The following is a 16,892-nucleotide window of genomic DNA, read 5'->3' on the forward strand; positions in this document are numbered from 1 at the left end:
AAAAAAAAAAAATAGGAAAGCCCTAAACCACCTATCTACATACTAAATAAATGACGGCACACATGGGCATCCTCAAATATGTCATGAATTTAGTCACCTTTTTCATACTTTCCCTAGCTGTATTCTCTTACCTCTTTCCTATATTACACAAGCCTTTTTTTGTTTTTGTTTTTTTTGTTTTGTACCAGGGATTGAACTTGGGACCTTGTGCTTGCAAGGCAGGCGGCGGAACCACTGAGCTAAATCCCCAGCCCAAGCCTTTCTTTTTTAATAATGATCTGAGACTACCATAGTATTCTTTTAGTCAATTCAGTGTTTTGGTTTTTTTTTACACCTATTATGTGTCTAGGACTTTGCTGTCAGATGCTACCACAAAAGTAGAAATCATTTTCTAGAATGAAAATCATTTATCCTCATTTATAGAATTTGCAAGCCTTGTCATCACTGTACTGCTGTGTAAATTGTGATGTCTCTCTCTCCTGTCCCCTCCTTCTTTCCCTCCCCCCTTCTCACCCCCCCACTTTCATGTGTTTGGTGGTATTAGGGGTTGAACTGGGCAAGTTATCTAGACTGAGGTACATCTTCAGAACATCCTCAGCCTACCCTCTTTGTGAGAGGTCTCATTAAGTTCCTTAGGGGGACCTCAAATGTGCAGTCCTCCTACTTCTGTATCACTAGTAACTTGGATTATTGGTCTATATGTGTTCAATACTTCACCTGGCATAATTCTACTTCACTTTTATAGAAACATTAAAAAGATATCCCACTTCAACAATTTGTCTTCATATATTTTTATGACATTCCACAGTACAATCCAGTCAGTGGTAGCACTTTTATATGTAACCTAAAAGACTGTCAGTTATTACTGGGCTGGAATTGAGAAACCCAAGTCTTCCCCTGGCTTCTGTCACTGATTGCCCAGTGAATTTAAGAAGGTTTTCTCAATTTAAAAATAGGGCATTAGAGGCCGGGCGTGGTGGTGCACACCTGTAATCCCAGCACTCAGGAGGCTGAGGCAGGAGGATCACTGTGAGTTCGAGACCAGCCTGGGCTACATAGTGAGTTCCAGGTCAGTCTCAAGTACATAGTGAGACCCTGTCTCAAAAAACAAAACAAAAACAAACAAACAAAAATAGGGCATTGGTTTAGATTTTCTCTGCTTATTGAAATTAAGTCTATTTTAAGAATATGTAATTACTATAAATGTTACCTTTCATGTTGTAAGAAGGTAATAAGATTCTAGTGTGCATATATGATTCCAGTTACTAAACTAAGAATCACGTGCTATTCTGTTGAATAAACACTGATGCACCACCGGTAGAATGTAATGGAAAGAATACAATAGATTCTGAATTTATCCCCTATAGCATTTATCAATCATATGCCCTGGTTTTTTTTTTAAGCCTTCCAATTTCGTTGAGTTTCAGTTTTTTCCCCAGTAGGATAATACAGAAATATTTCTGCCTGAAGACAGAATGGTTGTTCCCTTGAGGTCACATTTAATTTTAAGAGCTATAAATCTATAAATTAAAATATCCCTTGAAACATGAAAATATCTCTTTGTTAGACTTCTCACTTTACAAAAAAGGTATGTATTGAGAATCACTAACCCTGGAGTAACACACAGTGCCATTTCCCATTGTGAATGGGCTCTTCACTTCCACCACTGTATCTAGAATTTTCCTATCCCTGAAATATCCTGGAAGCTTTCCATCGATATCTCCTGTCGGTTCTATTGTTCCCCAAAAATAGTTATTCAGTAGTTATTTGGTGACTTTATAATGTGCTCCAGGCATTGAAGATTTGTTAGTGAGTGTCACAGTCCCAGAACTTTAAGAGATTATACTGAGAAGCCATTACATAAGGTATCAAGGGAACAGAGCAGGAATATTCTGGGGAGTGAGAAAGACCCCAGAGGACCCTCAACGAAGGAGGAATCATTAGTAGATAATTTGGAGTAGTACATTTGGACAGAGGGCAAATGCTCCAAATAGATGAAGATGTGAAATGACCTAAATAGTCACAGCATATCTGAAACAGAGATTAAGATGAAATAAAATTATAGAGGTAGGTAGTGGCCAGATACCCTGTCTTTGGATGTTTTAGGGATTGATTTTATCCTATAGGAAATGAGGAAAACTGTTTTTAGTAATGGAATCACTAATGATCAAATTTGTGAAATCTTGGACAAGTTATATAACCTCTCAGTGCCTCTGTAAAATTGGGTAATAGTGTCTCAGTGAGTATTGTGAGATTTAAATGATTTAATACATTTAAAGAACAAGCGAGTTCCATACATAGCGACCTCCATAAGAAAGCTGGCAAAGCCTTTTTTGATGTAACCCCTGCGCCTCTTGAGCCTTTCCTCTCAGAATCTTACTTGTATCATTTTTGGAAAAATATCTGTGAGGATCCTTTGACCATTTTTTTTAATTGGGTCACTTGCCTTTTTAGTAAGTTGTTTATGTATTCTGGATACCATTCCCTTTTCAGAATATGTATTTTGCATCACAGAAATGCACATCAAAACTACAATTAGATATTGCAACACTCATTATAATTTTTAATGAAAAAGATAAAAATAAGTATTGGCGAGGATGTGGAGAAATTGGAACTCTGATGGTACTGCTCGTGGGAACGTAAAATGTTGCTGCTATTTTTGGTAAACATTGGTGAAAATGTAGAAACTACCCAGATATCCATTAAATGGGAATGGTTACACCAAATGTGGTATGTTCATACAATGGACTTTATTCATCAGTAAAAACAAGGTACTAATACATGTTACAACCTGGACTCTGAAAACACTGTTAGGAAGCCAGTCACAATAGGCAACATCTTATGTGACATTTAAATGAAATCTCCAGAACAGGGAAATCTAGAGAAACGTAAAATAAATTAATAATTGCCTAGGGGTAAAGGGCTTGGTAAAAAGGAATGACTGCTAAAAAAATAAGAGGTGTCTTTTTGGGGGGCCGGGGATTTAGCTCAGCAGTTCTGTGGGCTGCCTCGCAAGCGCAAGGACCCGAGTTCGATCCCCAGTACAAAAAAAAAAAAAAAAAAAAAGAGGTGTCTTTGGGATGGTGAAGATGTTTTAAAATTGATTGTGGAGATGGTTGCACAAGTCTTTGAATATGCTAAAAGACAATGAATTATATACTTTGGGTGAATTTATAGGATGCTGATTATATTGCAATAAAAAATAAAATTATAGGGGCCAGGGATTTAGCTCAGTGGTTCAGGTGCCTGCCTCACAAGTGCAAGGACCCGAGTTCGATCCCGGTGACAAATAAATAAATAAAAATTTAAAAAATTTTTAAAAATCAATATTGAATTATGAAGTATGACTATATCCTAAATTAAAAGATTAAACTAAATAACTGTTAAAGGCTACCTCCCATGTACTGTGATCCTAAACTTATGTAATTTGAGATTGTGTCAGTGGAAAATAAATCTTTTAAAGCTTTAATTTTGAAGTTATAATAAGCCTGACAATTGTTTTAGATTAGTATCTCTAAGACATTGATTTAAATTAGTTTTTAATAAGGTCTTAAAGCCTCTATCATTTTCGAAAATTTTCTCTTAGCATCATGTTAGTCTTTAATATGATCTTACTATATCCTGAGTAGTAAAATAGTGACACATCTAATCATTGATTTTCTACAATTTAGTCTCTGTGTTTTCCTACAAATAACAGGGTTTCAGATAGTAGTAGTGTAATCCTGTGTGACTTTTTCCTACCTTTCAACCTTTAAAACAATAGAAAAGTAAACAAAATGACTATATAAAATTTTGTTTTGTTTTACTGTGCAGGTATTTATTTTATTACTCCTATCTGAAGACTTATTTTTGGAGAACAGCAAGGCCTTTCATTATCCACCGTGTCCATTCCTGAAAGGCTTCCACGGGCTTTGGCAAATTCACACTATTCTCATGACTATGCTTTAGAGTTGCTCTTGGTGTGTCAGTGGATTGTCAATCCACCTCGCCAGTGCCTTGTATCTTTCTACAACACTGAAGCCAATGGAACACTGTAACTTGCATGAGCAGATAGGACAAAGGTTTAGAGGGCGCCTGTCAGCTTCTTCCAAGTGGTTGGAGCCTTGCATTAGGCATGCAAGCCATGGGCAGTGTCGCAGTCCAAATATATGTCCAATCTCATGGGTTAAAGTCTTACAGGATCGCAGCAGTGAAACACTGGTGATTTCAGGAATATAATAGTTATCAAAAATGGAATAGTCACTGGAAGATTTTTTTGTGGAGCTTCTTCACTTTGCCTTTATAGTGTGAGGTATAGAAGTCCCTGCCATACCTGGCAAAGCTGAAGGTCCCCACACCATCTGTCCGAAGACAAAATTCCACGAGTCTCTTGGGTGAAGATCAATCATAGTTATCCCCACAACACAGAAGGCATCTTCAGGTTTCTTCTTTTTTAAGAAATTCAGGATATGCCCTGCATGAATTTGTAGATGTTGTGTATGATCATTGACTCTAAAGGAACACCTGGTTGCAGAAACAGAAACTGGTTCTAGCAGTTTTACTGTTAGGCCATAAAAAAATGCTTCACCGTAGCCTTGAGCCATTTAATACATTCTTCACTGATAACTCTAGTGTTTCCTAGAGCTCCAATGGACTGTATATAAATACTGCGTTTCTCTGGAGAGGGTGTCTTTCGGTAGGGATCACTGAAAAACTCTTCAAAGTCCTGGGGAGCCTCAGGGTGGGAGGTGATCCAGTCTGACCGGGAATGTAAGGTAATGGGTCCAAAGAGATCACTGGCTGGCTGGAAGGCTTCGTTCATTAAACGTCGCTCTCCAGCATCTAATTTCTCGTACTGTGTTACAAGCTTTGGGTTCTTTGAGATGAGAGTTGTTTTGATTGTCTGTTCACAGTGCCATACTATTTGCATCTCTGATTTCTCCTTAGATTTGGAACGACTGATCGTTGAGGTCCTGGAGTGGTCCCCACTTCCAGTCAACTTCTTGGGGAAAGTACCTCTAAAGGAAGAAGGCTCCCACTGAAGTTTTTACCTTACAAGGGCAGGCATGTCGCGAAAAGTATTGTGGAGGGTGCCTTCATACCCTGTGGGCTCCAAGCCGCCCGCTGGATGGCGGCGGGATCCCTATATAAAGATTTTTTTCAGATTTACCGAGGCTCGTTTTCAAAAGAAAAAAATTTAAATAATATAGTAAAACTTGGCCCTTAATCATTTATTTTTTAATTAGCACATAATCGATGGGATACATGTTATGTTTAAGTAGTACATACATAACAATATATAATTACCAAATCAAGATAATTAGCATATCCATCTCTGCAAATAGTTATCATTCATTTGTGATGAGAACATTCAAAATTCACTCCTCTGCCTGTTTTTGTGGCACACACCACCCCTTGTTGTTCCCACCCCTACAAATCTGTACTCCCAGCTATTTGGGAGGCTGAGGCAGTAGGATGTCTTGAGGCCAGGAGTTCAAGGCCAGCCTAGGAAACATGGTGAGACCTTGTTTTTTTTGTTTTGTTTTGTTTTAAATCACTCTTAGATACTTGAAACATACAAAACATTTTTGTCACCTGTTAGTTATCCTACTGTGAAATAGAGCATCAGAAAGTACTGTTCTTTTCCAGTTGTAACTTTACCTGTTGGCCAACCTCTGCCCACAGCTTCCTACCCTCTACTTCCCCAGTCTCTGGAAACCACTGTTTTATTCTCTACTGCTGAGATCGACTTTTTTAGATTCTACACTGGAGTGAGATGGTTCAGTATATGTCTTTCTGTGTCTGGTTTATTCATCACATTAGACTGTCTTCGGGTTCATCCACATTGTGACAGTGATACTGTTACATTTTTGTACAGGATACTTTGGAGAGCTTTGAAGTTTGTTTTGGCCTGTATATTGACTTGCCAAGAGGCTGTAGGAAAATCATTACATCTCTTTTGCCAATTTCCTAACTTTAAAGGTGACAATAGTGTTGTTTCAGAAGAGCAAGGTAAGACATAACTTTTGAGAGTAACAAATTTCACACCACTTTGGAAATTGAATAATTCCTATTGTACAGATAATTCCCTCACGGCGCCTATAAATAAGTCAGTTATCCATCTGGGTAACCAAAGATAGTATCATTTTGAAGAGCTCTCCTCAGTCATCTAGAACTATGTCACCTTCTGGTGGTGTTTTCTTGAATGTTTAAAGATCTCTTCTGACCACTCACAAGGTGCAAGTCACTGGCTTGCAGGAAGGAAACAAGTGAGTGGCTTGTTTCTGTGTAGCTGTATAATCCCAGGGGTGAGCATGACGGCTCTGAGAGGTAACTGACAATCGTTAGGGCACATGGGAATACCTTATATGAGGCTCTAAGAGGTAAAGAGGGGCACAAGCTGACTGCTTCCCCAGTGGCCTGTAGTTTGGTCATATTCCTTAAGGTTCCCACTTGCATTTGAGTGATTGGATCTAGTCCTTGTTTTGTGAGGGACCACGAAGGAAAGGCAATCAGCCCAGCATGGCTCATCTGCCAGTGCCACCAGCAGCTGGTGTTTATCTTTCTCACAGAATGGTTGAACGAGGGCTGTGAGAGTGGGACAGAGACAACACCTAGAGGTATTATAGGTGTTTGGTGTGAGAAGTATAGAGTCTGGGGCCATCTGCTGTTGATTTCAGTGGTATGGTCAGAAATTGTAAGGGGAACAATGATCAAATTGTGTTGCAGACCTGGCAGTTATAAATGTACAGTACTTGAAACTGTTTGAGAGACTTGTGCCAGGGCCCTTTTCTTTATGAGGGAGACCCCAAGGCCTATTCTAAAGGACAGCAATTATTAATGAGGCTCCCTGCCCTATATTCCCCAGGGTAGATTGTTCTGCTCCCAAGTATTGAGATTGTTGTCCTCCATCCTCTGCCACAACATCAGTGTGTCCCATTCCGTATCTTCACCTTTTTTTCCACATCATCCCTGACTTTGTACACAGACCTTGTTTCTGAGTCAAGTACAAAAATAGAAGGTGGTTTTTGTACAAGTTGCAAAGTCTCATACACACTTTGGGCAGTACTGGCAAGAAGTATACTCGGCCGTGTATGCGACCATGATCTAGGTCCTTTAACAGGAGATTCTATGGTTCATTCTACATTGCCCCCTTTTGGCTGGGCTATCACTTGGAAGGTATACTAACCAGACTGAAATTATCATAAGAAAAAGATATGGCAGGATCAGTCACGGCTGAATTCTGTTTTCTAAATAGGTAGTGTATCTGTTATCCTCTATCCCTTTGTCACCCAGAAAGTAGCAGTAAAGGGCAAGGATTTAGCTTAGTGGTTCTGCCACCTGCCTTGCAAGCACAAGGACCCAAGTTGGATCCCTGGTACCAAAAAGAAAAGTAGCAGAAAAGATCGTTTTTGTGCACAGTTTTATGACATAATCAAACTGTCTTAATAAGGTGAGGGAGGTAGAGCAGAAACCTTTTTGAGTTGGTTTTTGAGGATGCCTGTTATGGTTTAGATCTAAAATGTCCCCTAGAAGTCCTATGTGATCACAGGCGAGGCTCTTGGAAGGTGATTGGATCACAGGGCTCTAATGGCACTGGTGGATTAATACATTGGCGAGACCACAATTTGATGGCATTATGTAGAGATGATGGAAATGCAGGAGGTGGGCCCTAAGTTGAATCAAGTAGGTCATGGGGTTGTGACTTGGGACTGTTCCTTACCCTGATTATTTTCTTTCTTGCTCTTTCTTCCTCTCTACTTCCCGTTTGCAGAGTGGTGAGAGTTAAGCTCTATCACAATGTTCTGCCATGATGTTCTGTCTTGCCTCAGAGTTACCACAATAGAACCAGCCGACTATGGACTGAAACCTCTAAAACCATGAGCCAAAGCAAATCTTTCCACCTTTAAGTTGTTTTTACCACAGTATTTAGTTACAGTGACAAAAACTAACACAAGGCCATGCCAGTGCAACAATCCCAGATACCTATGGATGGTAGGGAACAGAGAAGTTCCACTGAATACTTTGATTCTTGGCCTGTTGTTGAGCAGCTTTGCAATAAAAGTCATACCCTTGACCACCAGCAGATGGTCTAAAAAGCTAAAAACATGGCAAGATTACTTTCAAGAATCACAGTGGTATGGTCCAAGTCAAATGGCTGAATAGGAATGAGAACAGTATTGAAAAAGTGTCACATAGGAAAACCACCTGTAGCTCTGAGAAGTCAGAGTTCCAGTGTAAGCAAATTAGCTAAAAGTGGGTGAAGGCAATACTGCAAACACTAGGGCCTCCTTCATCACAAGACAAGCAGGTTGATTTAGCTCAGTGGTTCCACTGCCTGCCTCACAAGCACAAGGTCCTGAGTTCATTCCCCAGTACCAAAAAAAAAAGACAAGTAGGTCTACTGTTGGCAAGAGCCATAAGTCTAGCGTGCTGCAGTAGCCTCTGTATCTGAAATGTTGTCCTCAGACTAGGGGTGTAGCTCAGTGGGAGAGCACTTGCCTATTCTGTACAAGACTGTGGATTCCATCCCAGCCCTGCAAAAAATGTCTCTTACTTTTGTGTCCAGCATTTGCATTGTCCAGCATCAGGCAACACTGGTTGCAGGGGGTTCCATAAGCAACTTCATTGTAGTTGGTCTCACCAGAGTGAGCCCTTACCACGAGCACCCATATGAGTGACTGTGTGACCTAGAACTGACAGTGTTAGTTTCCAGTGCTAAAATTTGAGTTTTTGCAGGCATGCTGGGGCATGCCTGTAATCCCAGCACACAGGACGCCAAGTCAGGAGGTCTGCTGTGAGTTCAAGTCCAGTCTAGGCTACCTAGTGAGTTTAAGGCTAGCCTGGACTACATAGAAAGACTCTGTCTGAAGAAAAAAAGAATGGTGATTACCAGAGACTGGTAAAAGGAGAGAGAGGGGAGGAATGAGGAAAGATTGATTCAAGGATAGGTTACAATTAGGAGTAAGAAAAGCCCCTGTGCTGTTACACAGTATGGTCACTATAAGTAAGTATATATTTCAAAAAGCAAGAGGAGAGGATTTTGAATATTTTTAACGAAGTAATAATGTTTGAGGAAATAGATGTTCAATCTGATTTAAACATTACACAATGTGTACATGTATTGAAATATGTACTCTACTAACATGTACAATTTTTCTGTTTTTATCTATCAGTTAAAGCAGTACATTTAATTATGCCAGGCATGATTGCACAGACCTGTAATCCCAACTATTTGGGAGGCCGAGGTAGGAGAGTCACAAGTTCATGGCCAGACTGGTCAACTTAGCAACTTCGGGAGATACTGTCTCAACATAAAAACTTTCAGAAAGGGGCAGAAGATGTCACTCAGTCAAAGGCCCTAATAGAAACATGGGAGGTTGGATGCTCCGTACAATCTGTCAATCAGTGGAAGAAAGAAAAAGAGTATTTAAGAGTGCTACTCTTTATATAAGTTTTCTGTGAGTCTGAAAGTGGTTAAAAATAAAAAGTTTTAAGAGAAAAAGGTAAATTACAGAGAAGAAAATATTCAGTACATATATCTGACAATGGTCTTGTCTCCACAAAATACAAAGAATCCTTACAACTGAGTAATAAAATGACAAACAACCAAGTTAATAAGTAGGCAAGAGGCATGAGTACTTTATGAAAACAGAAATTCATCTGGCCAGTGAGTACATAGAAGGGATACTCAGGTTCATTTGTAACTCAGGAAATGTGAGTTACTACCACAACAATATGCTTTTCATTCCCACCAGAATGGTCAGAATTAAAGCAACTGACTATCAAATTTTGACAAAGATACAGAATAATAAGAATCTATGTACATTGCTGGTAAAATAATATCAGCAAAACAATGCTGTAAAATAGTGTAAAACAATACAACTTCTTTGGAAAAATACTTATGTAGTTTCTTATAAAGTTAGATGTCTGCTTTTCCCTGTGCCCCTAGGCTTTTATACAAGAGAAATTCAAACATATAGCCGCTTAGGGAGTTTATACAAATTGCCATAGCAGCTGTATTCCTAATACATAATAACCAAAAGCTGGCAGGAAACCAAATATCAGTCAGAGAGTGGATAAACAAATTATGGTACAAATCTTTTTTCCAATGTGTGTTGTGAATATTTGTTCCTAATCTGTGGTTTTTTTTTATTTTTGTATAGTTTCCTTTAAAAATCAAAAGTTTAATTTCAGCCAAGTCCAGGTATTTGTGGTTTTACTGTTTGAAAGGCATTACACCCAACTCTGGCACTAAGAGAGCATTGGTAAAGGCTCTCTGAGGCAAAACTAGGAGAATTGGTTCTATTTTTGGAAGGATACTGGAGCCTTTTAGTAGAAGGAGCCCCATTCGGGGTGATCTGTTTTTCAGATAACAGCATAAATGGGCTTACTATACAACTTGTAAATGAGTAATATATTTTCTACAGAACTCAAAAGAGCCTGAAAGAAGTTGTAGGTGCTGAGAGGGTCAGCAGAAGTTTCTTGATAGTGTCATGGATGCAGTGGTCTCAGTTTACAAAATAATTCAGAAACCAAAGTGGCAAGGGCTGTGCACCGTATGTGAGGCAGTGGCCCATCCCCATGGTGTAAGCTCCTTTGTGCAGTGTCTGCATCCTGAGTGTGTCAGGTGATGTGGTGTCACACCTGTGCTCCCTCCCAAGAACATGAGGTGCAGGTAAACTCTTGCCCTCAAAGACTTTTTCTATGGCAAGGCTGTTTAGATACCATGGTCCCTGAGTAATTGAGCTCCTTTAGATTGAAGGCAAACTGCAGTCAGAGACTGTTGAAGTAGACTCTGAAGAGAACACATTCACCTAATCTGTGAGAGCAGAGTATTTACCAGTTGCTAATCAGATGAAGTCAGTAATTTCAGTAATTTTGGGTGTGAATCCTTAATGAAGTCCACAGCATTAATCTACCACAAGGAACCGTTCATTCCCATGAGCAAGGGCAGGCCAAATTGGATTGTTAAATGGACTAGCAGTACAGATAATCACTTTCTCTCTAAACAGGTCTTACATAATGCGTTTCAGACAATAAAGGCCCTGCTTTAAGTTATAGTGGGCATATTTACCATTTTAATGGGGAGTCCTTAGGTTCTATTTATAGCCCGTCTATTTGTGAGTGCCAAAGACTTAACTTTAACTGAGTGCTCATTGAGTGAAAATGACCATGACCACTTTGCGATATTAGGATAGGTGCTATGACCATGGGAACTTAGGCAAGACAGTAGGTTCTATGGTTAAGGTATGGCATACCTGTTTGCTCTCTGTTATATTCAGTAAAGCCCCCAAGATTCTAAAGTTTACTTTGTTTAAATTTAGTGGGACTTCTAGTAGTGATTAAGGGGATGCAGCCTTGCCAGTTGATTATTTCAGCAGATGTACAATTAACTTAGAATGGCTGTTGTGGAAGCACCAGTGCCAACCCCTGCCCTTCCATCCATTTGTTGCATAAATTCTTGTAAATTTTGGATTACTATTTAGTTAGGTCCCGTTGTGGGCTTCTGCTTTAACTTTGCTTTGTGTGTTTCCTCCCAGGTATGGTGCAGATTATGTCCCCTCAGATTTGTAATGTTGGATCCCTGACCTCCAATGTGATTGTACAGTATTTAGAGACAGATCCTTAGAAGGCAATTAGTGAAGTCTTAAGGGTTGGTAGCCCCATGAATCTGAAGGATTGGTACCCTTATAAAATAACACCCTTAAACAGAAGGAACCAAGAGATGGGAGGTGAACGAAAATTAAGACGTTATATACATGAACCAACTCCACACAAGGAATGTAACCGCTATGTATTGCAAGCATGCCCTGATAAAAAATAAAAATTGAGGGGAAAATGTACCCTTATATAAAGAGGAAGAGACTAGAAAGTCTCCCTACACACATGGAAGATGGAGACCTGTAAGCCAGGAAGAGATACCTCAAAGAACTTTCTCTTGCTAAAAGTAAATGTTGTGTGTGTGTGTTTGTGTGTGCGCATGTGTGCGTGTATTGAACATAGCAGGCATTAAACCAGGGCCTTCACACTGAGTTACATCCCCTGCCCCTTTTATTTTTTTATTTTGAGACAGGACAGTCTCTCTCAGTCACTAAATTGCCTACCCTCCTGTCTTGCAACCCTCCTGTCTGAGCTTCCCAGAGTGCTGGGATTACAGGATTATGTTATCATGGTCAACTCTAAAAGTGAAGGCATTTAAGGTGCTTTGTTTTTAATTTTGTTGTTGTTAACATATATCATAAGTGTTTGTCAAGGGCACTTAACTACTCAATTTTTCATTTGGGAATAAAAATTGTGTAACTGAAAGCTAAATGCAGAAAGTATATGCAGAACATAAAGTTAAAAGCTAGCAGATAATTAGTATTATACCATCCATTTTACTAGCTGAAGATCTGATATTTTGACTGGGTGATGCTAAGTAGGGAAGGATAGTATTTTCTTGAGTAAGATTTTGAGAATTTAAAAATAATGGAACCTAAAAACTTAACCTCTGTAATTATGTAAATAATGATCATTAACAGGCCATGTCAATAGAAATATTTCTCATTAGGAAATTCCTATATCTCTTTGATAGAAAAGGACTTTTTGGCATTAAATTATGAAAAACAATACACAATTCTTAAAAAAATTGATCATAACTTCAGTATCAAATAAACTGCATAATACTTTATAATTAACACTTTAGGGTCTAAGTTTGAAGGGAAATATACATGTAGTTTATGTAAAAATACATTGTACTTTCATCTTCGGCCTCCAACCCCCATAACCCCAAAATTATTAAAAATTGTCAAAGACACCATGTCTGTAAACGTAGCAAACTTTGTGACAAAAAATCATCCCAAAATTTGTAATACAATTTAAGTTTCTTCATCAGTTCTTACTTTGGTAGCTATATTTTTGGATTATTGCATAAAAATACTGAATAATTTGAAGCCTTACTTTTTATGTTTATTCAGTATGGAGATTTATTCCCAAGCAGGGCTTTTCTGATGCAAAATTGGAATGCTTGGTGTAGTCACAGCAGCTGTCCCCACACCATGTGGTATGTCCCATTACTTTACTGTAGAGATGAATTTTTGGCCCAGTGTTTGAGTAATATTGGACACACATGGTTTTAAGTAGCAAAGCAGTGTGCTCATGCATTCATTTGACTTTCACAGCTACAGTTGGCTCCAGAGTAGAACAGGGAGAACACATTCACACCATGGCCACCCTCAGGGCTGCTGTAGTAGCTGGATCACAGTAGGCTCTGTTGCCTCTAAAGACACAACTAACTAGAGCTGAGGAATTACACATTCACCAAAGTGCCTTCCAGCTGTAGGAGAGAGAATAATGAATTGCTAAAAGGCTTCTCTTTGATTTCAAATTATGGTGCTAGTTGTGATCCATCTTTTTAGGACATTAGCAAAAACCATGGCCATGAAATAAATAACCATGAAACTAAAAGGAAAGTTTGTCATAGCTATTGATGATTTTTCAAGATATTAATCCAGATATTTTGTTTAAAATGTATCTTTCTGAGGAAAAAAGCAGTACTATACTTTTAGACTCTTGTTAACAAGGAATTAAAATCAGATGGGTTCATACATGCAGCTATTTGGAAAACCAGTCTATTAAAATACAAATTTATTTAAAATTGCTTTTATGTGAAACAGTGATTTACATTTTGGGGGGTATTTTAGACAATTTTGTTTGCCCTGAAGTGTTTGTTAATTAATGTAGAAGTTAGATGATTTGACTTAGCGTGAAACTGCACTGATAGATGTTTTGAATACTGTATCAGTGCATATCTTTCTGCAGTTGCAACATAATGATACTCGTGGTATGATTTTGTTCTGTTGACTTATATTTAAATTCTACTTAAAACTTAACTCTTGTATTTCTGAGACCAATTTATATACTTAGAAAAGCTTCACTTTTTAGCAATAAAAATATTACCTTGAAAATCCAACTATGTTCTTCTGAAAGTATTTGAATATTACTCTTCTCTTGAATAAGGCAAAAAGAACATTTTTAAAACCCTCCATGTAATTTTACAAACCATCTAATATGGAGAATTAGATTTCAGATATTCATTAAGTATCAAAGAAATTCCAGCCAGACCCAGTGCAGCTACCTTTTCATATAAGTGAATTTATGCATGTATTGTGGGGGCTGCACTGATGAATATGTTCCAGGCTTTCAGCTCTTAGTGGATACAAAATAGAATGATTGATAAAATCCTCCCCACTATTGGCTATTATTTACTGACTCTTAAGTGGCAGGTTGTATTTATGCCAATTTATCTGCTTCAGGGAACATTCTTGATAGCAGAACAAAGTGAATAAAAGTAGTTTGCTTTGCAAATGAATGCAAATGGGAGAGCCTTTCGGAAAGCCCTTTAACAGGGGCAGTGCACTTTGATTATGAGTGAAGCTGCCATTTGGACGTGGTGAAAAGAGCACGCTTGAACCATTGATTGGGGGAGACAGTAAAAAGTCAGTAAGGGCCCCGTTAAGCTCACAGTGAGGCAGGCGGATGTCAGTGTGGTTAGAGCACAGTGGGAGAATGACAGGGAGGATTAGTGTCAGGGAGAAGCTTTGCAGTAGCTGTGGAGATAGTCCCTGGGGTCACTCACCTCTGACTGTTGTTGTGTGCTGACGGTTCTGTAATGCAAACTGCCTGATGTGCGCCTGTTCATTATCGGAAATGGTGATTAGAAAAGGTATTTGTTTCAAAGATTTCCTTCCAAATCTCTTCAATCTCTTCCTTCTCTCCCTCCCTCTCTCTCCCTCTCCTCTCCCTCTCCCTCTCCCTCTTACTTTCTCCCTCTCCCTTCCTCTCTCCCTCTCCTGACCTTCCTCTTTCTCTCTTCTTTTCTTACCTTTTCTTTCTTCCTAATTAAAAGAAAATAAGGTAGGTTTCCTCAATCTCTGCTGGCTACTTGAGTATTGTTTAATACTAGAACGGCTAACTGGCTCTGATGGGGGATAGCTTAGTACTAAGAGAAAGTAAAATAATCATCACACAGTTTTTGTTCCTCAGTAGTAATTTTGTTCTTTGCTCACTTGGAGATTTGGCCACTGGTACTGCTGAATAAAAGCACAGAGAGATATTTTTGTGTGGTTTTTGTCATCTTTAAAGTGTTTTACTTATTCAAAATAATTTGGTCAACTTAGGGACCCTTGTTTACCTTTTCAAAAATGAAATGTTGCTGGGCCAGGGATTTAGCTCAGTGGTTCCGCCTCCTGCCTCACAAGTGCAGGGTCCCAAGTTTGATCCCCAATACAAAAAAAAAAAAAAAAAAAAAAAAAAAAAAAGAAATGTTGTCTTGCATGGATGGCTTAAGTCTTGGTCACAAATGTTTCTAATTGTATTTGTCATTTTATAAAAACTACCATTTAACAAGTAAAACTTCTAAGACACTTTAAAAATTAACTATTGTTACATAGAATGAACAAGAATTCTTTGTTTCAGTTCTGTTTTTAAACCAGTATATTTACATGTTCACATTCTTAAAGTTTTTTTTTTTTGCTTTCTTTATATTTTAAGCTTTATAGTCTGTAACAGTCAGATCATGTGAAGCATTTGTGAGCAGCATTGCATTTTGTAGCAGAAATGAACCTCATAGGCTTCAAAAATGGTTTCTCATTGTAAGAGCTGCATGGTCGTCCTTTTTCAATGTCTTCAAAAGTGGTTTTGCAGTATTTGTTTTCTTATTTGATATACATAGGAAAATTTTTAAAAGGCTGCTGGAACTTTTGGATATACACTGTAGTATTATTTTTCACAGAACACATATTGCCAATAATTTGTTTCACGGTCTTGTTAAATGTTTTAGCAGACGTTTTCCCAGTTATCTTTTTTATTTTCTTTACTGTTTTGCAGGCACCTGAATGGACAGAAGAGGACCTTAGCCAGCTGACAAGAAGTATGGTTAAGTTCCCAGGAGGGACTCCAGGTCGATGGGAAAAGATTGCCCACGAATTGGGTCGATCTGTGACAGATGTGAGTTCCCTCAGATTTGCATTGTATGGAGAGTGACAAACCAGAACTAGCCAGTTATGCAGAAGGCAGACATAGATGGGTCCTACGTTATCTTTGGAGAGAGGCTGCAATTCTTTGAGGACCTGGAAGTGAACCATTAATGAAATAAGCAAGAAGCAGATGTGAGTCTGTGTGAGGAATGCTAGTGTTTGGAGATTTAAGCTACTGAAACCTAATCACAGAAAAACAGTGCCAGGTATTGTGTTTATAGTGACCTTTTAATTCTGGAAAAGATAGTTCTCAAACTGATCAGAATTAGAGAAGTTGTATTTCAGCTGGATCTTTTTAACAGTGAAGTGCAGATTGCTGGTATATTTAGACAGGTGGTTGGGCTAAGTGAGCCCTGTTCTTATAATGTAAATAGAATGTTTACCATCTCCGAACTATGTTATGGACCATTCATATACATTCTGATGATCTAAAAATACTTAATGGCTTACTGAAACCAAAGATTTCCCTTTTAATTCTGTTAGTGTGTCATGAGGTCTTTTTCGATGAACACGAAACTTAAAAAGAAAACTTTTAGCAAAATGATTGCTAAACACAGCTATCAAACACTAAAAAAAATCCTACAAAAGCTTGTCAAGAGTACTGTAAGTCACTTTTCATAGTAAACTTCAACTTAACTTAAAAACAAACTTTAAAAAATATTACTGTGAAGATTTTTCTTTTCATTCTTCTCTCCTACCCACTTTGAATAGAACCTGCTTTTAGAATTTCAAATTTTATGTATATGAGTATTATTATTATAATACAGTCTTTCCAAAATCTCACACTTAAAAGACCACTATTTGAGTTTTTATAAGATGTTTTGTGTTGTTTTCACTTCAGAGTAAATTACAATCATGGGTGAAATAGCTGTTGTATCAGTAACAGTTTTTTTG

At 38.3% G+C, this 16,892-nt stretch overlaps 1 protein-coding gene and 1 pseudogene across 1 annotated transcript in view; one reads left to right on the forward strand and one right to left on the reverse strand.

The window, feature by feature from the left end:
- Dnajc1 (DnaJ heat shock protein family (Hsp40) member C1) overlaps positions 1 to 16,892 on the forward strand; it is a gene marked incomplete at its 3' end in the record, with an annotated part of 219,070 nt that overhangs the window by 171,205 nt on the left and 30,973 nt on the right. Inside the window, exon 10 of the mRNA XM_033759662.1 lies at positions 15,850 to 15,969. Within this exon, the coding sequence (XP_033615553.1) occupies positions 15,850 to 15,969 (120 nt within the window). The remainder of the gene's footprint in view (positions 1 to 15,849; positions 15,970 to 16,892) is intronic.
- Positions 3,841 to 5,147, reverse strand: LOC104859295 (annotated as a pseudogene).

Source organism: Fukomys damarensis, unplaced genomic scaffold (assembly GCF_012274545.1).
Source record: "Fukomys damarensis isolate Sample0158 unplaced genomic scaffold, DMR_v1.0_HiC HiC_scaffold_37, whole genome shotgun sequence".
NCBI lineage: Eukaryota > Metazoa > Chordata > Mammalia > Rodentia > Bathyergidae > Fukomys > Fukomys damarensis.